Raw genomic sequence first — 25,641 nt, 5'->3', positions numbered from 1 at the left:
TTTTTGACTGCCTCGCTCTGTCAGCCAGGCTGGAGTGTAGTGACATGATCATAGCTCACTGCACAGCCTTGAACTCCTGGGCTCAAGCAATCCTCCCACCTCAGCCTCCCGAGTAGCCAGGGCGACAAGCGCACACTACCATGCCTGGCTAATTTTTTAATTTTTTTGTACACATGGGGTCTCTTTATGTTGTTCAGGCTGGTCTCAAACTCCCAGCTTCAAGCGATCCTCCTGCCTCGGCCTCCCTAAGTGCTGAGATTACAGGCGTGAGCCACCATGCCCAGCCAGGAGAATTTGTTTCTTACATGTCAGCATAAGGTTAGATAATTCTTACCTTAATTTCTTCCCACAGCTTTATTCTCATTTCTAGACCTTGCTTCTTAATTTCTTTTTCTCTGCGTTGTTTCTTTGCCAATATTTTATCAAGTTTTTTCATCTTGTGAACAGCATCTTCAAGTTGAGAATCTAATTCTTTTAATTTGTGTTCATCTATATTGTGTGGAAAGTAAAAATAGGTCTGAAGTATAGTAAAACTATAAAGTTTTGTTTTGTTCTTACAATTTGTTCTTTCATTCAACAAATATTTACGGCTGATAGTAATAACTACTATACTGGTACCATGTATCTCGATTTACAAGGTGCTTTCACATGTATTTGTTTATATAATTATCTAACAACCCTATGAAATAGACAGTTATCTCTATTTTACAGTTGAAATAACTGGGTCCTTTCAAATAGATAACAAATTTAGCACTGGACTCAGAAGTGATTCTCATGATTTTAAATCCCAAATTCTTTCTCCTTCATTCTGTTACACTTTCTATGTTCATGACTAAGAAACAGGAAATAAAGAGGAAGACAAGAATCCTGTCCTAAAGCTGCTTCAGTCTAACTGAAAGAGAAGGCGTGTACACAAATGGCTACAGTAAAAAGCCGTATGTCTTCAGTGACACAAAGTGGTTGCAACACATAGAAGAAAAACTCAAACAAGTACTCCATGTAGCTTGTATCTTTTTTCTATGCTGCTTCCTTCGTTCTAATTTCTTGAAGTACCTAAAAAGGTTCTTGAATTGTAGATAATTGATAGCAACTTATTTGAAATTAAGGACACTTTAGAACTTCTGTCATTAACTTATGATTAATGATAATAATAACTAACATTTATAGAGTTACCTGATAGGCACAGTTTTAAGTGCTTTATTTTTAAGCATTATATCATTTAATGCTCATATTAACCCTCTGAGGTGGTATAATCACTGTTCTCATTTTACAAATTAGTAAACTGAAGCTATTTTGTAACTGAGTTACACGTATGTCCAAGGTCATATAACAGGTAAATGCCAGTCAGATTCCACCCAACTCTGTCTGACTGTAGAGCCAAAGCTCTTAGCCTCTTAGCCACAGATGATAGTCTCGCTGTTTAAATCTGATGACAGCTGATAATCCAGCAATGAATGAGCATGAATGCTCAAATAGTAAGTCTCAGCCACCCCAGGACAGATCATTAGAAGTGGCATATTGTGCTAAGTAAGGCCAAATTTATCAACTTTTGAAAACCCAAAGAGTTCAGTGATATGTTTCCCTATAATGAACATCACTTCTTCTTTTCTTTTTTTTTTTTTGAGAGACAGGATCTCATTCTGTCACTCAGGCTGAAGTGTGGTGGCATGATCATAGCTCACTGCAACCTCAAACTCCTGGGCTCAAGCAATCCTCCCACATCAGCTTCTGAATAGCCAGAGCCAGGACTACAGGCGCATGCCAACATACTTGGCTAACTTAAAAAAAAAATTTTTTGTAGAGATGGGGGTCTCACTATGTTGCCCAGGCTGGTTTTAAACTCCTGGGCTTAAGTGATACTCCTGCCTGGGCCTCCCAAATGCTGGGATTACAGGTATAAGCTACTGCTCTCAACTTCCTAATTTCCTTCTAAAGGAAAAAAAGAAAGAGAAAAGCAACTTATCCAAAAAGAATACTGATACTATTAAGAAGGAGGTTCCTGGAATCTTATTGCTTACATACTTCAAAAGCAACACCTTCTAGTTCTCATTCCCAACTGCCAATCCTAGCATTCTCAGGCTCTGTCAACATAGGTAGTCTATATAGCAGGCATTTTGAAGTAACCCATTCAGTACTAAAACCATATAAACAAATCCAATGTAAACTGTGTCAACAGCTAACCTCAATTATAATATCTTAGATATGGGAAGGGGACAGGGAAATGCTGGGTAGAAAAAGGTAGGGTCCCTGGTAAGGGCTCTACCCTTGGGCCTGTACCCACGGACCTCAATGAGAACAGGCACTCCTATTTTCACGCCCAAATACTACATTTTCCAAGACCACTCTGGCCCACCATGCCCCCATTCTGTGCCCCTATAAACCAGAGACCTTTAGCATACACGACACAAGTGGCTGAGGAACAGAGGAACACACCAGCAGACACCAGCAAACCAGTGACTGCGGAACGATGCAGATGCCAAGGGGAGTTCAGCCAGAGGCAGTTGGAGGAGAGTTCAACCACCGGGCAGCCCGACTCCAGGGGAAGACCACCTTCCCACTCCATCCTCCTTCCAGCTCCCCATCCATCTCACTGACAGCTACCTCTACCACTCAATAAAACCTTGCACTCATCCTCCAAGCCAACATGTGATTCGATTTTTCCGGTATACCAGAGCAAGAACCCAGGATACAGAAAGCCCTCTGCCCTTGTGATAAGGCAGAGGGTCTAATAGAGCTGATTAACACAAGCCGCCGGCAGACGGCAAAGCTGAAAAAGCACACTGTAACATTCCCACTTGGGCTTTGGGAGTTGTAAACATTCACCCTTAGATGCTGCTGTGGGGTCAGAGCCCAAAAGCACTCCCCAAGGCCTCTGCACCTGCCCATCTGCCTGCCCCCTCTAGGCGTTTGAGCAGTGAGGCACTGAAGAAGTGAGCCCACACCCCTGTCACACATCCTGCAAGGGGGATAAGGGAACTCTCCCATTTCACTTTGTTTCCTGAAAACCATAATCCTGAGTCACCTGACCTAACAGTGAGAGCTGATCTCATCCCAAACATACTCTAAATCACAGCTCTCAAACTTTTTCTCAGCTCCCCTTTACAGCCTTAAACATTATCGAGAACCCAGCCGGGCACAGTGGCTCACGTCTGTAATCCCAGCACTTTGGGAGGCCAAGACGGGCGGATCACGAGGTCAGGAGATCAGACCATCCTGGCTAACACAGTGAAACCCTGTCTCTACTAAAAATACAAAAAAATTAGCCAGGCATGGTGGCGGGCACCTGTAGTCCCAGCTACTCAGGAGACTGAGGCAGGAGAATGGCATGAACCCAGGAGGCAGAGCTTGCAGTGAGCCGAGATTGCACCACTGCACTCCAGCCTAGGCGAAAGAGTGAGACTTCGTCTAAAAAAAAAAAAAAATTATTGAGAACCCATAGTAATTTTTCTTATGTGGGTTATAGCTATTGATAATGAACATATTAGAAATCAACACTGAAAAGTATTGTAAATATTTACTTATTAATTCACTTTCAAAAATAAAAAAACATGCTATTACTAATTATGTTAACATAAGTATCACATTTTATGACAAATAACTATATTCTCAAAAAATTAGTGAAAAGAGTGGTACTGGTCAAATTTGTAATATGTGGATGAAGGGAAGACAGCTGGATTCTCATATTCTCATAGGAAGACAGTCATCCTATTATAATCTGTTGTTTTGGCTAAAGTATATGCAGAAAATTTGGCCTCACACAGATATACGGTTAAAAAAGGAAGGAGAAACTTAATAGCCTATTCAGATAATTGGATAGTCTTCTTTAAACTACACCAATACTTAACAGGGGTGGTTTCTTACAGGTTAACTGTTAAGTGAAATCTGTAATCAAATTAGTGAGCTTTACGTATTTGTTCCATTAAAATCCATGGATCTATATTTCATGTTGAATGGATCTTTTACCCTACATTGATCATTTGGANATTGAGAACCCATAGTAATTTTCTTATGTGGGTTATAGCTATTGATAATGAACATATTAGAAATCAACACTGAAAAGTATTGTAAATATTTACTTATTAATTCACTTTCAAAATAAAAAAACATGCTATTACTAATTATGTTAACATAAGTATCACATTTTATGACAAATAACTATATTCTCAAAAAATTAGTGAAAAGAGTGGTACTGGTCAAATTTGTAATATGTGGATGAAGGGAAGACAGCTGGATTCTCATATTCTCATAGGAAGACAGTCATCCTATTATAATCTGTTGTTTTGGCTAAAGTATATGCAGAAAATTTGGCCTCACACAGATATACGGTTAAAAAAGGAAGGAGAAACTTAATAGCCTATTCAGATAATTGGATAGTCTTCTTTAAACTACACCAATACTTAACAGGGGTGGTTTCTTACAGGTTAACTGTTAAGTGAAATCTGTAATCAAATTAGTGAGCTTTACGTATTTGTTCCATTAAAATCCATGGATCTATATTTCATGTTGAATGGATCTTTTACCCTACATTGATCATTTGGAAAACAGTGGTTAACTAAATTATGCAGACCTTCAACCTGTTAACACATTTCATTACACAAAGGCATCAGTTAATATTGCCACCAATTTTTATAAGAAAAGTCTAAGTATTGGAAAGCTATCAACCTCACAGTGACACATGCAGTTTTCCAAAACTGTAATTTTCACTCGAAAGCTCAAATTTTACCATTGGCAACAAATACTGTCAGTAGTTATCCTCGAAGTAACATGTTTATTTTCTTAAAAAGAAGTCTATCAAATACCCATGTGAATGATAACTGTCAGTCATTCTTTCAAGTAAAAATGGTGTTCCATTACACAAGTGGCCACTTCAGCTCTCATCTCCAACCATCACAAAAGTACTTTCTTCAACACAACCTTCAAACTTCGGCATAACTGCTTTATGTATACTTCCCATTTTGCCCCACAGGATGTTAAGAAGATGCATATTTAAGGGTCAAAATTTCATAAAATTGATAGTTTTTACTGATTCATAGCCGGTGACACTGGCTATTTCTTTTTCCTGTCAGTGCCTGGTTGCAAAGAATACAATGACTACTAGTACATTTTGGTGCCATTGTCCGGATTCATGATAAAGCACCAGCAATTTTGCTAACCAGTCCTTTTACACCATCAGTGCAAATGTCAGTATGGTGAGCACAAAGGCAAACAGTATCTCAGTATTACTATGAAAACAGCTTTCACCTTGCAGAGCCCCTGCAAGGGTATCAGGGACACCATCTCCCACCATATCCCCAGGGCTCTGCAGACCACTTTTTGAGAAACACTATTCTAATTCAATCTGACTAGAATTAATTTACCACCATTAAAAATGTCATTTTTTAAAAAATCCAAATGTTATTGGGTGGGACTATCCCTACAAATTATAGCATATATTTTATTGTACAATTTTAGTCATCAAAAAATCAATAAATTGCATCACAAAATGCAGAAATACTCCCTACTTGATTAATGTACAATGACCACAACAACTATTTTATTAAATGACATATTTTCTTATATTTCTAATATAAGTATATTTAAGGGCTCTTAGTATTCTTATAAATAAAAAGTGGTGATTGCTTGTTTGTCACAAATAGTGTATGTCTTTTTTGGTTTATTATTTCTACTTAGTTGATAAAAACACAGGTAATACTAACACCTTCAATATAACATTTGTAATTATCATTAACATTTGTAATTATCATTAGCCAATCACCTAGTGATTATTCTACCTGAACACTCAGGGATTATCTGATGTTGAACCAAATCCAGATCTTCATCTGATCCCTCTTCAGCCAATTTTATTTTCTCAGAGCAGCTTTCGCGCTTATCATCATTACTAGTTCTTCTGTTCTCTGCATTACTGCTTTCGGAGTGGTCCTCTTTACCAGAGTTCAAGTTGCTTGCAGTATCAACCTAAAAATAATTTCCAAAAAAACACAGTTTCCGAAAATACTGTATTTTTTTAAACTTTACATTTCTAGAATGTTTTGACACTAATGGAAGCAGATGGAGAATGTACATAAATGCAATACACTAGCATTAAAGTATTCTAGAAATATAACACTCTAATTAAACGTAATTTAACTACACAATTCCATATAATAACATTTGCACCATTCTCCAGCAATCCCTAGCAATAATGGAGAAGAGTCTACATCAGTCCTGAAGGGAACTGCTATCTGCCAGGCTCTGAGATAAGGCACAACGGGCCTGCTCCTTGAGTTTACACTGGAATGGGCAGTTAAAGGTCTAATATGACAGCCACTTGCCACATGTGGCTACAGAATGGTTGAAAAGTGGCTAGTCTGAGTTGAGATGTGCTTTCTAGGGAGAGTCTCCTAATCAGAACCCTGTGCTTTGGTCATTTATTTATTTCTATGATATTCACAGTTTTTCTATTTCATTTTAGTTTCCCTTTACATTTTAGCAAAGTTCATTTTGAAAACACCACTTGACACAGTTGAGTTTTCCTAAGAGAGAACAGAAAAGGACCTCCATGGCCGCGTGAGGGAAAAGCAGGGATCAGAGACTCTGGGGTTTGTAAACTGTGATGAAAATCACTTCAGAAGTTAACACAGCCCCAGGGAGAGAGACAAGGCCTCCGAGAGAGTCAGCCCCTTCTCACAGGAGTACCTTTCCCCTCCCAACAGACTGTCTCCTCCAGCCCATCCGCTCTAAGCCCTCGGTAGGTTTTGTGTTCTCTCTGCACCACATGCTCAACCATCTACCACAATCTGCAGTCCCCTCGTGAATCCCCAGGTTGGAAGACGGGCAGTGCTGAGAATGAAACTGCCAGGAATGCAGGCCTGCACGGGGATGTCCCTGCCTGAGCCAGGACATAAACGCAGCAGAACTGAGCTGACTCGCTGGTAATAATCACAGCCATCATTTATTGAAGAATTACTATCAGCCATAGCCTGCCTCATTCACTCCTCACAATGACCCTATGATGTAAGTTTCACTACCGTGAATTAGCAGAGAAGAAAACAGACCTAGCCGAAAATGAAACCAGTGAAGGCCCCATTTATAAATAAGCAAAATAGTGTTTACTTTATGTAATCTGGGAGGTGGTTAAACAGGGTTCCCTAATCAAAAACATATTTCTGCCAATGGTAGAAAAATCCTGGAATTCCACAATATCCAGTTAATCCTTAGGGCCTTCTGTCCTGTGAAAATGGTAACATTTCTGGGAGAAGCTGCACAAGTTCTGTCCATCATTTATATTGGTATAAATGAACTTAGCAGACCTTCCTCTGAGGCTGGGTTTCACATGGGGGAATAAAGAATACACAAAAGGGAACTAGATGGATAGCACACTTCAGGGTACCCCAAGACCTTTCATACCCATCATCTCATATGATCCTAACTCAGAAAGAGCAGAAGGTAATGAGGCACAAAGGTGAAGCTGGAGAACTAAGCAAATTTCACAAATTTTCCCATAGTTTCCCACCCCACTAGCTACCAACTTTCTTCCCCATCCCATTGCCCACTGGCCTCTCTATTCCTAACCCCCTTGCTCTTCTGTCCTGTGGTCTATATGTATGATTTTTCTCTCTTCCTCATTCTTAACACCACATCCCACCTCTATATATGTGTGTGTGTATGTGTGTGTGTGTGTGTGTATCTTTTGGACAGGGTCTCACTCTGTTGCCAAGGCTGGAGTGCAGTGGCATGATCACGGCTCACTGCAGCCTCAACCTCCTGGGCTCAAGCAATCCTCCCACCTCAGCCTCCCCAACTAGCTGGGACCCTGCCACCACACCCAACTAATTTTTGTATTTTTTAATAGAAATGGGGTTTCACCACATTGCCTAGGCTGGTCTCAAACTCCTGGGCTCAAGCAGTCCACCCTCCTTGGCCTCCCAAAGTGCTGAGATTACAGGCGTGAGCCACCGTGCCCAATCTATTTTTATTCTTTGAGATGGAGTCTCACTCTGTTGCCCAGGCTGGAGTACAGTGGTGTGATCTCAGCTCACTGCAGCCTCCACCTCCCGGATTCAAGCAATTCTCCTGCCTCAGCCTCCCAAGTAGCTGGGATTACAGGCATCCACCACCACACCCGGCTAATTTTTGTATTTTTAGTAGAGACGGGGTTTCACCATGTTGGCCAGGCTGGTCTCAAACTCCTGGGCTCAAGCAATCCTCCCACCTCAGCCTCCCACAGTGCTGGGGTTACAGACGTGAGCCACCACGCCCAGCCCCACCTCCATTTTTCATGGCTCCATGTCCCCTACTCCATACCTTTATCTTAATCGTAGGAAACACAAATACCTCATGAAACCCCTTCCTAATATTTAGATTCCTACTTGAAACCCATGGGATTTTTACACAAAGTACAACTATTGGCTCTTTAAAAAAAATTCATAAGCAACAACAAGCCAAAATTTTTAGAATGAGAAATATATTATCACTAAACACGTCACTAAAACACTAATATTTTAAGCTCATTTTCTGCTGTGAAAAAAAATATTCGGTAAGAATTTAATAAAAGACAAATCTGAGCAATAAAACTAACCAGCACACCAAGATTTATTACTCAAACAATATGTAAGGTTTTCTAGATGCTGAATGATTCGCAATTAGCAGTCAGCATACAATATATTTGTAGCTTTCTTCCCCAATCTAAGGTGAACCTTGCTGATTTTCTATGAACTTGATTAACACAAATCACAACTTTGAAAACTTTGCTTTCAATATAAGTGTCAAAGTTCAGATTGGCTAATAAATATTCTAGAGTTTAACCTGTAGCTTAGCAGGTTGAAATAAAATCTGAGTTTACGTGATCACTGATATTCTGCTTTTAATAAGTCTTGAATGAAGTAATATTAATCTGTGTATTAAAACATGTATAAGTATTAATATCATGAAGTTGCTACTTTAAAAAAATTGTCACCCAGAAATACATAAGCAGGAATACTAATTCTATGCTATTCTAAAATTTGCAGTCTGGACAACCTTGTGAGACCCCTGTCTCTACTTAAAATTTTTTAAAAAAGAAATTAGCCATGTGTATTAACATGCATGAATATCAAATGTATTATGTATGCTAGGAGATAAAAGCCAGAGTGAAAAGCTACATACTGTATGATTCCATTTATACAACCTTCTAGAAAAGGAAAAAAAAAAGGGACAGAGAATAGGTCAGTAATGTTAAGGGATTAAGGGTGACATTGGATTATTTACAAAGGAAAAGAATGAAAAAATGTTTTGAGGGATGATGGAACAAACTGTTACTATATCTTGATTGTAATGGTAGTTACATCACTCAATCTATTTGCCAAAACTGTACACCAAAAAGTGAATTTTATTGAATGTGAATTTTTTAACTAATAACTAAAAGTTAATAGATCAATTGAGATACAATATTAATACATCAGAAGATTTAATATCACAAAGTTAGAAATGCTCCCCAAATTAATCTGTAAAGTGAAAGCAATTTCAATCAAAACCCCAACCAGATTTTTCAGAACTTAAAAAACTGATCTAAAGTACATATAGGCCAGGTGTGGTGGCTCACGCCTATAATCTCAGCACTTTGGGAGGCCAAGGCATGTGGATCGCCTGAGGTCAGGAGTTCAAGACTAGCCTGGCCAACATGGTGAAATCCCGTATCTACTAAAAATAGAAAAATTAGGTGGGTCTATTGGTTTGTGCCCGTAGCCCCGGCTATTCAGGAGACCGAGACAGGAAAATCACTTGAACCCAGGAGGCAGAGGTTGCAGTGAGCCTAGATCACACCATTGCATTCTAGCCTGGGCAAAATAGTGAGACTCAAAAAAAAAAAAAAAAAACATACATATAGAAGAGCAAAAAGCCAAGGATAGTTAAGACAGTCCTGAAAAAAAATAATATGGAAGAGCCACTATCAGATATCAGTAATTATTACAAAGCTGTAAGAGTTAACACACCATATAGTAGTGATGCAGGACTAGATGAAACAAAACTGTATTTTGTACAAAGTCACTTATAGCTAGGGTTCTGGACATATGTTAGGATAATCTGATTAGATGAATCTGCACAAGATTTAGAAAGCAGATGTGAGGTAGAAGCATCTTCCTAAGTTCCTGATAGGAAGCTGGCAGAAAAATATCAAAGGCAGCCATCTCTGCATGTCTAGTCACCAGCTTTGTGGTTCTGAGGGACTTGGGGCAGTGGCGGAAGCAGCAGCAGCAACTTTCTGATCTCTGGATTACAGCTCTGGTGGCGTGACCTAAGAACCCATAATCCAGGGGAAGCCCCCTCCCTGAACTCCCTTTCTTGCTGGTCGTCTGTTGATTTTGAGGTCTTCTGTTGATTTCGAGGAACTAAACTCTTTTTTGCAGTGGGGGAGGTGGAGGGGGAACACAGTCTCACTTTGTCACCCAGGCTGCAGTGCAGTGGCACAATGGTAGCTCACTGCAGCCTTGAACTCCTGAAATCAAGCTATCCTCTTGCCTCAGCCTCCCGAGTAGCTGGGACTACAGGCATGTGCCACCATGTCCCGCTATCTTTTACATTTTTTGTAGAGTTAGGGTCTCGTAATGTTGCCCAGGCTTTAACTCTTATATTCAATCCCTTTCTGCTTGAAATACTTAGAGTGCTACTCCTGAACCACATCATGACAGACAAAACTCTAAGAGTTCCATAATGCAGAAGCTAGTCTACAGATTAAAAAAGGAGTATGAATTCATTAACTTGCAAAAAATTTGTTTCATTATAATATTCAAATTATTCATTTCCTAACACCTTAAAAGAAATGAGAAAACTAATGCTTTAAATAAAAAAATCAAGTCCAGATATTTTAAGGAAAAAAAAAAGGGACTGCTAAAGAAAAAAAAAAAAAGGTCACAGCCAGATAATATCTAATAGAGTTTGACTCTGTGTCCCCACCCAAATCTCATGTCGAATTGTAATTCCCAGTGTTGGAGGAGGGGCCTGGTGGTAGGTGACTGAATCATTGCTGCTATTGTGATAGCGTTCTCACGAAATTTGGTTGTTTGAAAGTGTGTAGCACCTCCTCCTTCACTTTCTCTCTCTCCTCTGCTCCAGCCATGTAGGATGTGCCAGCTTCCCCTTCACCTTCCGCCATGATTGTAAGTTTCCTGAGGCCTCCCCAGCCATGCTTCCTGTACAGCCTGTGGAACCATGCAAACCTCCTTTCTTTGTAAATTACTCAGTCTCAGGTAGTTATTTTACAGCAATGTGAGAAAGGACTAATACAATATACCTACCAAATATACATCACATGACCTTTACTAAACCATTTTTTTAAAATACTGAATCTTTTTAAGTAAGTGTTTTTAGTAAAAGTCAATGGTGGCATATTAGATGTTGGAATACAAAACTTCCTTATAAAGAAAAAAGAGTCAACGCACAAGTTTTAACAAAGTCTAATGTGGAGAAATAAACCACACTCCATAAAAAGGAAGGAAAAAAAGGAAAGCGGGAGGGAGGGGAGGAGCAGAGGGAGGAGAGAGAGAGGGAAGGAATGGAGTAGAGTTTTTCTCATATTAATCTAGATTAAACCCAAGAAATCTGCAAGTGCTCCCTGAACACACACACTGTCTAAGGAGAAAATTTTAAATGGGATGTTAACAACCACCTTAGTTTCACCAACTGCTGAGAAGTTAGGGGAAGGAGTTTAAATCTTTTCTAAACAGTAAATTACCTTGAAGGATCCTGGTTCTGTTGAGAGCACCTCCAAAGAAGCATTTGAACTTCTGCTCCCAGGGCGTATTCTTGAATGTGAAGCTGGCTTTGAAATTCCATCTAGGTTTCCCTTTATAATATCCATCGAAATCCTGGGACAACAAACAAAATATTTAATACCAAGCGACTTGGATATTTAAATCTTTCATTAGTGTTAATATCCAATTACTCAGAGGCTTTGTTTAAAGATTATGTTGCTACTGAAGTCACACTGAAAGGTTCCCCAGCTTCACTGAAAGACATCTTGTGTACATGGATTGTTAAATCTTATGCCACAGTATACATAAAATATGCTGCCCAGGATGTTAGATACTGAATATGGCTAAAAGAGAATGCAGAAGTGAATGCCATCTCAGTTGCTTCCTGGGCCTCCAGGAAAAAACATTTCCTGTGTCCCTGGTCTTCCCCAAGGGAACATTCAGGGGCACCCCTGTCTCTCAAGCAAGATCCACTTCATTTTAATGATTGCTAAGTCCCTCCTGCTACTTTATTTTTTGAAAATGAGTCTCACTCTGTCACCCAGGCTGGAGTGCAGTGGCGCGATCTTGGCTCCCCACAACCTCTGCCTCCCAGGTTCAAGCAATTCTCCCTACCTCAGCCTCCCAAGTAGCTGGGATTATAGGAGCCTACCACACCCGGCTAATTTGTGTGTGTGTGTGTGTGTGTGTGTGTGTGTGTGTGTGTGTGTGTGTGTGTGTTTTAAGTAGAGATGGGGTTTCGCCATGTTGGCGTCAAACTCCTGACCTCATGTGATCTGCCCGCCTCGGCCTCCCAAAGTCTCCTTGCTACTTTCTTTCGGTTTTGCCTTCTTTTTTGTAGCCTTGCCCACTCTAGCTCAGCCTTCTTCCCTCTCAGCTCTGATTTCTTCTCTCCCCTGTGGTGCTGCATTTTCATGGAGTACCTAAGCACTGCTCTCATTTTATCAACCCTCCCCTTCTAAAACCCGTAATTCTATTTCTACCCTCTGAAGCAAGAGAACAAAACCTACTTCCTTCATTAGAGGACAGATTTTCATTATCTGGCTATACATTACCAATCTATTTAACTATTTTTCATGTGATATTATCCACAGGCCTCTCACCACCCTGGCTGTTCTATATCTAGTGCTATTTCTGGAAGCAGGAAATACTAGGCGGGGTGGCATAAGCTAGAGACACAGTGAGCGATGCTGCACATTGATCCTTCCAAACCTTGTGGCCTACCAAGACCATTCCAGCTCTGTCCTGTGACACTGGGGCAACACGCATGCTGAGTCAAATGGGAAAAGAGAGATAATTCCAGCTTTTGCCCTCTCATACTCGGCTTTGCATGTGAATGGGTGCCTTCCAACAAATCCTTTCCTAAATTCCTACCAATTATACATTCAAGCATAACAGAATGAAAAAGGCAGTTGCTTCTACCCAACAATGTCCTTTTCTTATCCTATGAAATGACTCATCTTTCTTTTGCTTGTTGAACAGCAGAGGCAGGGTCCAGAGAAGCTGTGGACACAGGAGAAAGCACAAATATAAACGACCTGAAGCTTCACCTAGGTACACAGAGCAATGTTATGGCTTGGCTTCCAACCATTCAATGTGCCAAAGCTTATGCTTAAGAGACCAGGAGGTCAGCTCTTCCCATCTCAGCAAATGAAAAAGGCATTGATCTCAACATTATTCAAACTCTGCAAAAGGGTTTGGGCTCACTCAGGAAAGCACTGACATTATTATTGTGGGATGATGAATCACCCTGGCCCCTCACATCACAACCAAAAAGCATAAGTCACCAAAAGGCCAAATGTCTTGTAAACGCCCTTAGCAGCCTGTCAAGGGAGACTTACTGCAGCTTGCAGAGGGAGCAATGAGATGCAAGCATGCGCAGAGCCGCATAATACGTGTCAATAAGGGCAGAGGCACAAGGAACCAACAATGACCTGGATCAGCTAAAGGTCTCCACAAATCTTTCATTCTGCTTTAGAAATAGGTCTGTTCTATTAGGTTCTCTCCTGAAAATAATAAATTAAATAAAATGCAGTTCCTGAGGTAGGTGGGGATGCAATAACAGACTATCTTATGAATTTGGCCATCTAGAAAAAGGCATGGATAAAGCGTATTAAAATTGGATCTTATAGATGTATTTAAGCATTTGGAAAGAAATTGTAACTGCCACATAGAAATTCCACAAGAAAAAGCACTGTACATGAAAAAAAAGCAATCAAACAATATGTAAATAGTTATAATTATGTAAGCATTGAATGTTGACTTAACCAAATATTATGCCTTAATTATACTGAGCGTATGCAAGAAGGAGTACACAAAAGGAAGCGCGTAGTAACAGAAATGTAATCTGTTATCATAGGAAATCAAAGAGACTGTCCAGAAATTGATAAAGCCAAACAACAGTTAAATATAATACTTTAATGAAAGTAAAAACTAATTTTATAAGTAATAAAAAATATGAAATCTCCAACAGACTGGAAGGAACATAAATTTATAAACATAAACATAAAGATAAATTTCATAATCATGGAATTAATGATTTAGTACACATGATACTAAGAGCATAAATCAAAAAGGAAAAGACTAACAGATGTGGCTACATAATAATTAATGCTCTTGAGTCTCAAACATGAAAAAGAACTCTTAAGTGAAATTAAAAGGAACCTGAGAAACTGGGGAAAATAAATGCAACATAGATGACATACAAAAGGTTAATACATTCACATATTTATAGAGCTCTTACCAATCAGTAAGAAAAAAAATTCTAATAGAAAACTGGGTAAAGATTTTTAAATGACATGCACATATCAAAAAATAAGAGAAAGACAGACATACAAATTGTCGACAATCCCACTTTAAAAAGTCCAATTTCTCTAATTAAAGGAATCTACACAAGGGGACCTGAAAGACGATGACACATCAAGGAAGTAAGAGTAGTGGGCTCTGGATTGGTGGGTTCGTGGATGTTCTTGTACCCTTGCTTATCTTATTTTCTGTTTTGCTATTAACTATATCTTGTATTTATAACTAAAGAATTCATTTATTATAGAAAGATCTCTAGAATGTACTAAAAGGTATTTGAAAATAAATTAAAAATCACCCAACATCCCACCACCCTGAGCTAAACACTATTGGTACATCTCTATCCCATTTTTACTCTATGTGTTTTTCAACAAAATTGGACTAACGTGTTTCTCGCCACTGCATAATGAGCATTTTCTTATGACATTAAAACACCTCAAAATAGAATCGTATTTACTTCATGATACTTGATTGAATAGACAGATTAGATATATGATCAGATCCTAAATTGTGACAAGGGCCAACTTTTTGTAATATTCATTTCAAACAAGATTAATTTAAAGTTTTTCATACAGGCTTGTGAGAAATGCAATCAACATAGATGAATTAAAGCCAACGTGGAGACATATGGCTGCTATAATTTGGTATTTTGAGATGAATAAAAGAATCAAAAGAAAATAAATCCTCCTCTGTTATTATGAGTAGCAAGCCTTTAAAGAGTGGGACTAATTTATTTTCATTATTTTATGTCTAAAATTATTTATGTGTGGTCAATTTTTTTACTTTATATATTTGTGTATTCTGTAAGGAATACTTGCCCATGCAGAAAAAAATCAAATAATACAGGTGAACATAAAAAATGCTTTAAGTCAAAATTCGGCTTACCCCAAAAATGAGTGTTAATAGAGACTTGCAAGTCTCATTTTTTTAGGCATATGCAAACCTTCTATCCTTTACACCCATCGACTCCTCCCCAATGCAAACACACACAAATGGCATGGTGCTTTGCAACTTGCTTTTTCACAATTAACAATCTATTTCATATATTTTTCTATATCACCTTTTATAGATATACGTCATGCTTTCAAACAACAGCGTAATATCCCAAAGATGTAGCACTTTTTTAATCAGTTCACTTAGGTGGTATATAGAATATTTGCTATTAAAAGCAATTCTAAAATTTGCTCAAGATGTATCACAGACCTAAAGTAAAACTTAACACTACAAAATTTTCTCTTTGTCATTGTTGTTGTTACTGTATTTGTAGTAAAGACGGGGTTTCACCATGTTGGCCAGGCTGGCCTCGAACCCCTGACCTCAAGTGATCTGCCTGCCTCAGCCTCTCAAAGTGCTGGGATTATAGGGGTGAGTCACCAGGCCCGGCCAAAACTTCAAATTTCTAAAAAATACATGTGACTGTGGGTTAGGCAAAAATTTCTTAGACACAACATCAAATGCATGATTCATAAAAGAAAATACTGATAAATTGGAAGGCATCAAAATGTAAAACTTGTACTCTTCAAAAGATGTTAAGACAAGGAAAACAAAACCCAAAGACTAGGAGCAAATATTTGCAAAACACGTATCTGACAAAGGATGCATATCATGAATATATAAGCAAGTATCAAGACTCACTAACAAGAAAACAAAGGATTTGGACACACACATCACCCAAGATGATGTATGGATGTCAAAAGAGCACATGAAAAGATGTTCATCATTATTGCTCCTCAAAAAAATGAAATAAAAATCACAATGAGATACCACTACATACCTATTTAAATGACAAAAATTAATTTTTTAGAAAACTGACAATACCAAGAGCTGACAAAGTTGGAGGCAACTGAAACACTCATACTGCCAGTGACAACGCAAAATCATCACTTTTCAAAACTGCTTGGCAGTTTCTTACAGTTAAACATATACTTAACCATATGACTCCACAATCTCATTCATATTTACTCAGGAAATGAAAACATATTCACACACACACACAAAAAAACTATACATGAATATTTATGCCAGTTTCATTAATAATAGCGAACAACTGGAAAGAACCCATCCAAATGTGCCTCAAGTAGGAAATGGATAAATATACGTAGGAAATGGATAAATATATGACTGTACAACCATACAATGGACTATTGTGTCCAGAATTGGTTCCTTCCAGTGGGTTCTTGGTCTCGCTGACTTCAAGAATGAAGCCACGGACCCTCGCCGTGAGTGTTACAGTTCTTAAAGATGTGTATCGGAGTTTGCTCCTTCAGCTGTTCAGATGTGTCCACAGTTTCTTCCTCCTGGTGGGTTTGTGGTCTCACTGGCTTCAGGAGTGAAGCTGCAGACCTTCGTGGTGAGTGTTACAGCTCATAAAAGTAGCATGGACCCAAAGAGTGAGCAGCCACTAGATTTACTGCAAAGAATGAAAGAACAAATCTTCCACAGTAAAAGGAGGCCCCACCATGTTGCCGCTGCTGGCTCCCCTGGCCAGTTTTTATTCCCTTATTTGGCCCCACCCATATCCTGCTGATTGGTCCATTTTACAGAGAGCTGATTGGTCCATTTTACAGAGCGCTGATTAGTTCATTTTACAGAGAGCTGATTGGTCCGTTTTTACAGAGTGCTGATTGGTGTATTTACAAACCTTTAGCTAGACATAGCATGCTGATTGGTGCATTTTTACAGAGTGCTGATTGGTGCATTTACAATCCTTTAGCTAGACACAGAGCACTGATTGGTGTGTTTACAATCCTTTAGCTAGACAGAAAAGTTCTCCAAGTCCCCACTCAACCCAGAAGCCCAGCCAGCTTCATCTCTCACTATTACTCAGTAACATAAAGGAACAAACAACAGATACACAGAACATGAATGAATAGTAACTACATGATGCTAAGCTGAAAGAAACCTGATTAAAAAGGCCACAGGGTGTTTGCTTCCATCAACATGACATTCTGGAATGGGCGAAATTACAGGAACAAAAAACTAAGTGGTTGCCAGCGATAGGGTTAGGGGAGGGGTTAACTACAAAGAGCACTAGGGAATTTGGGGTTCATGACGAAACTTCCATATTCTGATTGTGGTGGCTGGTAATTACATAACTGTATGCGTTTGTCAAACCTCATAGAACTTTAGATTAAATGGGTGAGGCTTACCATAAGTTATACCTCAATTTTAAGTTAATATCTTTGTGCCAGTATTTCTTTAGCTATGGTCATACATCCATAAAATAAATTAGAATTGCGGAGTCAAAGAACACTTACGTTTCAAATTTTGGTAGTTCGCCAAATTGTACTCCAAAAAGGCTGCACCAAATTACACTACTTCCCCAACAGTGGACTGGGGTCCATTTGGTTATGTCAAAGCTGTTTCATCTTCTCCAGTCTGATAGGTGTAAAAGGTATCTGTGAATTTGGTTTACATTTCTTCACGAGAAAAGCTGAGTCTCTAATCAATTGTTTGCTGTATGCATCTTTTTATTTTTCCTGTGAAATGCCTATTTGCATCCTTTGCCGTTTACGGTCTAGTTTAAATGGCTGGTGATCAGTTATAGATCTTGGTGGGAGGATCTAGATCTCGGGAAAGTGGGAGCTTTAGTTACAGGCCCTAATGTTAGGTGATTCCTGGAGAAACAGCCTCCACGGAGGCAGAAGCCCTTGGGGCCCCGCCCCTGCCCTCTCATTGGCCCTGTCCGCTCTCACTGACAGTCCATCTACGAGCCGAGCGGCCCGATGCAACTCCACCCCGCCCACTCCTCGGCGCACCGCCCCGCGACCTAGCTCCGCCCTCGTCTGCGCGGCCTCTCACCTTCCCGCCGGGCCTCCTCGAGGAACTGGCCCCCGGCAGTCGGAGCGTAGACTGCCGCAGAAGCGCGCCGCCGACACTCACCGCGCCAGCCACTTCCCCACAGGGAAGAGGGATCTCTCCCGCCACCTCAGCCTCTCTGGTGGTGGAAGAAGCCGCCAGTTCAAAGCCCTCCTGCCTGTAGCACCGCTGTTTCTCTGGCAACCAGATGCGCGACGCTTCCGGTCTCGCGATAGGCGAAAGGGCCGTACCATCCGGAAATGGGATAGGGGCCGGCTGCTGCTGGAGGCCCGCGAGCTGGACGGCGCGGCTGTGTCCCTCCGTTTTCGCGGCCGACCGTGGGGGTGGGGAGCGATTTGTTCGTCTTTAGGTTGTATTCGGAACGGGGACGTCTGGATGCTTGTGTATCTCTGTCCCTCAGGTTGCTGTGATGCCTTACAGGTCAGCTATTCTCTCCGAGCAGTTTCCTCCTCCGTAAAATGGGAACAATAATAATTCTCTTCTCACAAGACTTGTGCAGCTCAAAAAGACCATGTATGTGAAGCTCTAGTACATTTGGGGTGCTATAGAAATTTTAAAAACATTAGTTTTGCACAGATTTGGCTACAGTCCAAAAAGTTATAATTGCTTGTTACACCTTCTTTCATTTCGCAGTTTCTCTAATTCTCAGTGCACGAAAATTATTTTCCTACGTCCACAAACTGATTTTCCTCACCTCCAGTGCCGTCAGATTTCTCCTGCTTCCCAGCACCTTACCGTTTACAGAGCATTTTCACATTCATGGCTCCTTTGTCCTCATTGTTTTAACTAGATAAGATGTGGTTTTTTTCAGCGAAGCAAATAGTCATAGGTTGAGTTGCCGAAGAACACAGCTGCGGTCTAGGCCAGTGCTGGATATTAAAAACCTGGCTATAAATGTCATCCCTATGCTCCTGAATCCTGCATCTGATCACCAGCCCAGACTTCCCTGAACTCCAGACTACTTTACCTAACTGCCTATTTGACATATCCACTTAGATGTGTAAACATCTCAACACAGGAAAAAACAACTTCTCTAGAGTCCCCCGCCCACTCTATCCATCTCAGCAAATGGTAATTTCATCCTGTCATGCCTAAACCAAAAACCTTGGAGTTGTCCTCAATTCCTCTTCCTCTCACACTTTACAATCAATTCGTCCTATCAGCTCAGCATTCAAAATGTATCCAGAATCCAAACACTCGTCGCAAGTTCAGTGCTTCCATTCAGGTCCATACAGACGTCATCTCTAAATGATAAGGCTTTCTGTTGGCTCTCTGACCTCCCCTCCTACCTGCTGCTTTCCCATGGTAAACCTGGTTCCAGCCTCACTGTCCTCATTGTTAGTGTTTCTGTGCAGGGATTTCTTCCCAGCATTTCTCGGGGAATTTATGTGGCTTTCCAAATCTCAAAAGAAAAAAAGTTGCAAAATGAAGAAAATAAGAGAAAGTATCCTAATTCTCCTATGAGAATTAAAACTTAGAAGCCAGCCTGGAGATGTTACTGAAGAAATTCACCAATGTCAAGTTGAAAACCAGCCCAGGAAATGCCGAGTTCGAGGCTGAGGTCAACGTTTTCAGGAACCAGGACAGGAGCACTTGGGAGAGACATGGCTACACTCTCATCAGTCAGTCTTGCTTGTAGTTGGTGCTGTGTAAGTATATGTTCCTGGCCCTGTGTGCTGCTGGCAGTGAGTCATTCTTGCAAATAAAATATAAATAGGTTGATATTCATTGTATACTTTATACAAATTCTATGAGCAGTGTTCAAAAAAGTAACAAGTTTTGGATTCAAAGTAAATCCTTAAATTGGCAGTTTCCAATCCATGAGTCTGGGTAGTACAGTTAACCCTGCTAGGAGATCTATTATTTGAATACTACTCAGTAATGTTCTGTGTGTTCTCCAGTATTTGAATATGTGCTATCAACTCCAGTTCTTGTAAACACTTCTAGATTTAATAGTTCTCATTTTTTAAACAAAGGCTTCAGATACTCATCATAATGAGTAAAGAATATGAAGAAGGTAGGGAATATTTTAAGAATCAGATTTTGAGAGCAGCTGGTAATTCTGATTGCCTGTTTCTGCATCCCACAGAGCAGTATCTGTCAGGAATTTGGTAACACTTTTTCCTCCAATCCAAATAACCACACACACACACCTACACACACACCAGCCTGAAATACAGTTTCCCAGCTATCCACGTGGTTTGCTCCTCTCTTTGCTCAGGCATCTGCTTCCTCAGGAAGGCCTTTCCCAACCACCCTATATAAAATAATTATCCCCATCTCCACACTCCCTACGCTCTGTCTGCTCGACCCTGCTTTATTTTTTTATGAAGAAGAGAGATGACATTATTTGGATTTTGATACTAAACAGTTAGGTCATCTTAGGTAAATACATAAGCTTTTGTGGGCCAGAGTTTCTTCGTTTGAAAAATGAAGCTGGACTAGTTTTGCAATGTTCACTGCACTGCACATTGGACTCACCTGGGAAGATTTCATCAAATATTGAACCAGGGATGTACCTGAGATCAAATGAATCTAGGGCTTCTCAACTTGAATGTGCAGACAAATCACTGAGGAATCTTGTTTAAAATTCTGCTTCAAAAAAAAAAAAAAATGCTGGTTCAGTATCAGGTGAGACCAGAGACTAACAGGCTCCTAGATGATGCCAGTGCTCCGAGCCCACCAACCACTGTTTACCGAGGGGCAAGACGAGATCATCACCAAGTGCCTGCACAATTCTCATACGCCATAAACGAAGGCCATTCTTTCCGGTTTTTAATTTGGTGACTAATAGTGTCCACTAAGAAAACAACACCTTCCCAATTTCTTGGCGGGGGGCGGGGTGGGATTAACTGAGAAAAAGCAGACCTGTGATTAGTGCACATGATTACTGCTGTTTTCTTTTTTTAACTGTTGCTTTTAAAATACAGTCAACAGAAGATGCATATAAAGCCAGTGAAAATAAAATTCAGGTTCCATGTAAACTTGCATCTCTTCACGGTTTGTAACCTTTCCAGACTAAGTCCCTATTGACTATATTTTGCATAAAACTGTTTATCTCATTTTGAATTGTTTTCTGTGTGTCACTCTCACGTTGTTTATTTACCTCCTGATGCTTCCATTTTGTAAACCGCTGAGAGGCTGTGTGTGCCTTAAGGGCCAGCTTTAATAAAGCTGTATTTGCTTTTAATTTCCCCAAATACTTCTGTGTCAGCTATTGCAGGTGACACCCTCAAAACAACATTCGGATATAAGTCTGAGAGCACCACATGTCTATACTGTTATTTTCTGCAGTTCCATTTTCAAAAATCAAACACATCCTGGAAAGTGTTGTGCCTTTCAAAGTCATTCATAAAAATTTTTTCTAGAGTCAAGATATTTTAAGCTAAAATTTCCCTGGTCTCATTCCAGGTTGGTGACAGATGGCAGTGGCAGTGTTAGTTTCAGAGTTAGCTTTTGTTTTTGTTCGCAGTCTCTCCCTACTCTTGACATCCTCCTTCTGAGTGGAGTCAGATTTGAATGAATGAAAGCAAGCAAGAGCATTGTTTGCCATCTGGGCACCAGCTACCTTCAGCTTTGTTGCCCCAGTTTCCCTTTTCTCACCATCAACTTCAACCACATGTAACAATGTGATGGGAGAGGGATCTCATTAAGCCTCATATCGTAGATGCTACACACTGGATTTTGTGTAGAATAGCCATTTCTACTGGAGAGCAGATAATAGTGTTTGCCACTGGACAGTTCCCATCTCCTGTGAATCTATGCTTAGTGTTATTAAAAAATTACATTTACAAAGTGTTTCAGACTTGCCTTCGAAGCATCATTTCACTTCATTCATACCATTCTGAGTCGGCACTAGTATTACCTGGATTTAGAGTTGAGAAGCAGAGCACCTAAAGGGTAATTGTCCCAAGGTCATTGGGAAACTAACTGGCACTGGGATTCCAACCTAGGTTCCAAAACTTGCCCTCTTGATCTCCTCATGGGTCTGAATTCAAGAAGAGGAGATATTTGTGTCCACTAGATGGTGCTGATTGTCCTCTTTAAAAAAAAAAAAATCAGTAGCCACTTTAAGAAACAAGTTCATTTGGATTTTAGGTGTAATTCAAGAAACCACTGAACTGAAGTATCTTGTATGTTTGAACTGTGCTTGGATGCATCTTTAAATAGCCACCCAAATAGGAAAAGTGAAAATTTGATCTCAAAAAAACAATGCATTTTTTAAAATGTTAGTACATATAAATATCCAAAAACCATGGTGACTTTGAGACACTGAAAGTTCTCACACATCTGTATTTACATTCAATCAGTAGACTTAAAAAGAAGTACATGTTTTATTGCATTTACCCCTGTTATACCAACTGTACTCTCTCCAGCACTTCCCAATCCTGCTTGGGCACAGTGCCATCCATGCCAGCAAGGGTCATGAACAGGGAAGTAAATAAAGCCTGAAAAAACAATCAGGTTCTGGAACAGGTAACCCTTTTTTTTTTTTTTTTTTTTTTTAAAAAAAGGCAAACCTTTTCCCCCCAGGCGGGGTGTTTTAGCACAATGACCATGGCTCACTGCAGCCTCAAATTCCCAGGCTCAAGCAACCTCCCATCTCAGCCTCCTCAGCCTCCTGAGTAGCTGGGACTACAGGCACGCACCACCACACCCAGATGAATTTTTTTTTTTTTTTTTTTTTTAAGAAGGTGAGGTCTCCCTATGTTGCCCCAGGCTTCAATGCTTATTTTTATTGAAAAAGTAAAAACTACGGCCGGCCCGCGGTGGCTCAAAGCCTGTAAATCCAGCACTTTGGAGGCCGGACGGCGGATCATGAGGTCAGGAGATCGAGACCAAATCCCTGGCCTAACACAGTAGAAACCCCGTCTCTACTAAAAGTACAAAAAACTAAGCCGGGCCGAGTGGCGGGGCGCCCTGTAGTCCCAGCTGCTCGGGAGCTGAGCCAGTAGAAAAAATGGCGTGAACCCCGGAGGCCCGGAGCTTGCAGTGAGCTGAGAAATCGGCCACTGCATCTCCAGCCTGGGCCGACAGAGCGAGACTCTGTCTCAAAAAAAAAAAAAAAAAAAAAAAAGATAAAATATATGTTAAGCATATGTTTAGTGTGTGCTTAGTACCTTATTTTAGTACATTTTTTAGAACTTAAAAGCTGTGAAATAAACCCGATTCGAATGGGTTGTCAGACTTTGTTGTTCAGAAGGATCAGTTCAGGTGTGATTAAAATATTGATTCTAGTTCCTATTACATGATTCAGTGGGTCTGGAACGCAGACCAGGAATCTGCATTTTTAACGAGTCCCTTGGTTCTTGTGGTACAGATGAACCCCTGACTTCAAGTTAATGTTTTAGAGGGTAAATACTGGCGAGGACGTTGCTCCTGGAGGCACCATGGAGCCCCCTGCAGCTGTTCTACATGGAGGCTGTAAACAGTGACATCCAGCACTTGCTTTGTAAACAGCAGGCTAGACACTGAAAAATGCTCTCCCTCTAGAACTCTTTCCCTCCTCTCCCCGTCTGCTGTGGAGTGCTCTGCAGAATTAGCTGCTGGTCAGTGGATGTCTCCATTTTTCAGAAGATCAGCTTACAATTTCTCAGTGCCTATTGGTCCAAAAACATGATGATGACTTTAGGTTTGTTTTCAGTAAAGAAGTTAGGTCACACATTGTCATATAGCTCTATTTAACTGGCTCGAGCAATCCAAATGTCAACACAGGGGCCAAAACTTCCAGAACGTTGTGAAATTGTGTAAAAATCAGTGCACACACACACACACACAGCAGTGCAGCTACATGTTTCTGGCCTAGAGGGTTGTTTTTAAAGATAGTAAAGTAAATCAGTGAAAACGAAGGTATGTTATAATACCCGGAGTCATTTGCAGGGGGAAGGTATTATGTCACCTCGGCCCTAAAGCAATCGGCTCTACCAAGTGAGTCATTCTCACCAGAAAGGGGAAAAAATCGGTTTCTCTTCTTTTCTGAGGAAATTCCCTCAAAGTAACAGACTGCTTAACTTTCTCATGATCTTACTGGCTCCAAAGTTTGGTCACCTGCAGCAACTCTGTACCTGCAAAGATTTAAAGAGTTGGCAGACACTTCCCAAGGCCAGCTGCAGTTTCAGTTGCCAGAGGCCCACCGAGATTAGTATTCTACTCCTGACATCTCGCCCCTGTCAACTGAATGGAGGTGACACTGCTTGCGGATAATGGCTGAAATGTCACTGCAACTATCAATCCTGGCCTGAAACCAACAGTATCTGAACATTGCCCATGCATTGGGTTTCATGCTTCATGTTTTCAACCTACCGGTAAGCTTGTCTCTGAGTCTAAAATCTAACTTCAGTATTGAGCTTGGTCTCTCTGATCCCACAGGGGTTCGTTAGTTTGTTGTTTCAAATTGGATCTCCTGATCCATGTACTTGCTTGAGGTGAGCAGGTCTGTGCAAACCTACCCCCAAAGGCCGAGGAAGCTGAGAGGCCAATGAAAGAAGCTGACAAGTCCAGTTTCTCAGAAAGAACCATTCAGTAGGAGGCTTACAAACAGAAGCCGTGTCTCTGGTAGCCAGAGAGATGGTGGATCCCCGCACCTACCCTCCAGAAAGCATCCTTTATATAGCAAGATTTTAGGGAAAGATGTGCAGCCAGTCATGCCTCAGGCCTTCTTGCAAAACTCATGACCCCTGGGGTAGTTAGATAAGCATCTCTATGGGGGTTATCTATGCTACAGGAACACACTGGTCATCTTGCTACGCAACCGGCTGTTATGTAAGCCTTCATTATTATGTAAACCTTTGTACATATTTTAACAAAGTAAAGGAACCTAAAACAATTAAGATGCCATATTAGAAACACATTCAAACCAAATATTTAGGGTGTTAAGCAGCAATGTACGGAAATGATTTTTCTCAGAGTTAACATCTCAGAGATGAAGAAATGAGAAGGAAACCACCACAGGGGTTTGTTCATCAGTCCAGGGTCAGGCAGCCACAATGTTTAAGCCTCATCCTGGCATTCTTAGCTTCTCACTTTATTTCTTTTCTTTTTTTTTTTTTTTTTTGAGACAGAGTCTCGCTCTGTTGCCCAGGCTGGAGTGCAGTGGCCGGATCTCAGCTCACTGCAAGCTCCGCCTCCCGGGTTTACGCCATTCTCCTGCCTCAGCCTCCTGATAGCTGGGACTACAGGCGCCCGCCAACTCGCCCGGCTAGTTTTTTGTATTTTTTAGTAGAGACGGGGTTTCACCAGGTTAGCCAGGATGGTCTCCATCTCCTGACCTCGTGATCCACCCGTCTCGGCCTCCCAAAGTGCTGGGATTACA

General features: G+C 40.6%; 2 protein-coding genes across 6 annotated transcripts in view; one reads left to right on the top strand and one right to left on the bottom strand.

Moving 5' to 3' along the window:
- Window positions 1-18,803, bottom strand: part of FSIP1 (fibrous sheath interacting protein 1) — a 202,575-nt gene extending 183,772 nt beyond the window's left edge. For 4 of the 5 annotated variants that reach the window (XM_017868057.1, XM_017868067.1, XM_017868075.1 and 1 more), the window contains exons 1-4: window positions 18,312-18,803; window positions 11,690-11,822; window positions 5,772-5,955; window positions 335-489 (exon numbers count right to left, since the gene is read on the bottom strand). In XM_017868057.1, the coding sequence (XP_017723546.1) occupies window positions 335-489; window positions 5,772-5,955; window positions 11,690-11,815 (465 nt within the window). In that variant the 5' untranslated portion in view covers window positions 11,816-11,822; window positions 18,312-18,803. Of the gene's footprint in view, window positions 1-334; window positions 490-5,771; window positions 5,956-11,689; window positions 11,823-17,767; window positions 17,889-18,311 lie in introns of all 5 variants that reach the window. The other variant, XM_017868048.1, reaches the window with a different exon arrangement.
- On the top strand, window positions 18,114-21,313 carry LOC108526809 (uncharacterized). The gene has a single exon (XM_017867710.1). It carries the CDS (start codon window positions 18,114-18,116, stop codon window positions 18,798-18,800), a length of 687 nt encoding a protein of 228 aa, XP_017723199.1. The 3' UTR covers window positions 18,801-21,313.
- Window positions 21,314-25,641: the final 4,328 nt, after the last annotated feature.

Source organism: Rhinopithecus bieti, unplaced genomic scaffold (genome assembly GCF_001698545.2).
Source record: "Rhinopithecus bieti isolate Rb0 unplaced genomic scaffold, ASM169854v2 scaffold_115, whole genome shotgun sequence".
Taxonomy (NCBI): Eukaryota; Metazoa; Chordata; class Mammalia; order Primates; family Cercopithecidae; genus Rhinopithecus; species Rhinopithecus bieti.
Note: the sequence above shows the minus strand (reverse complement) of the source record. Positions and strands in the feature narration are given on the sequence as shown.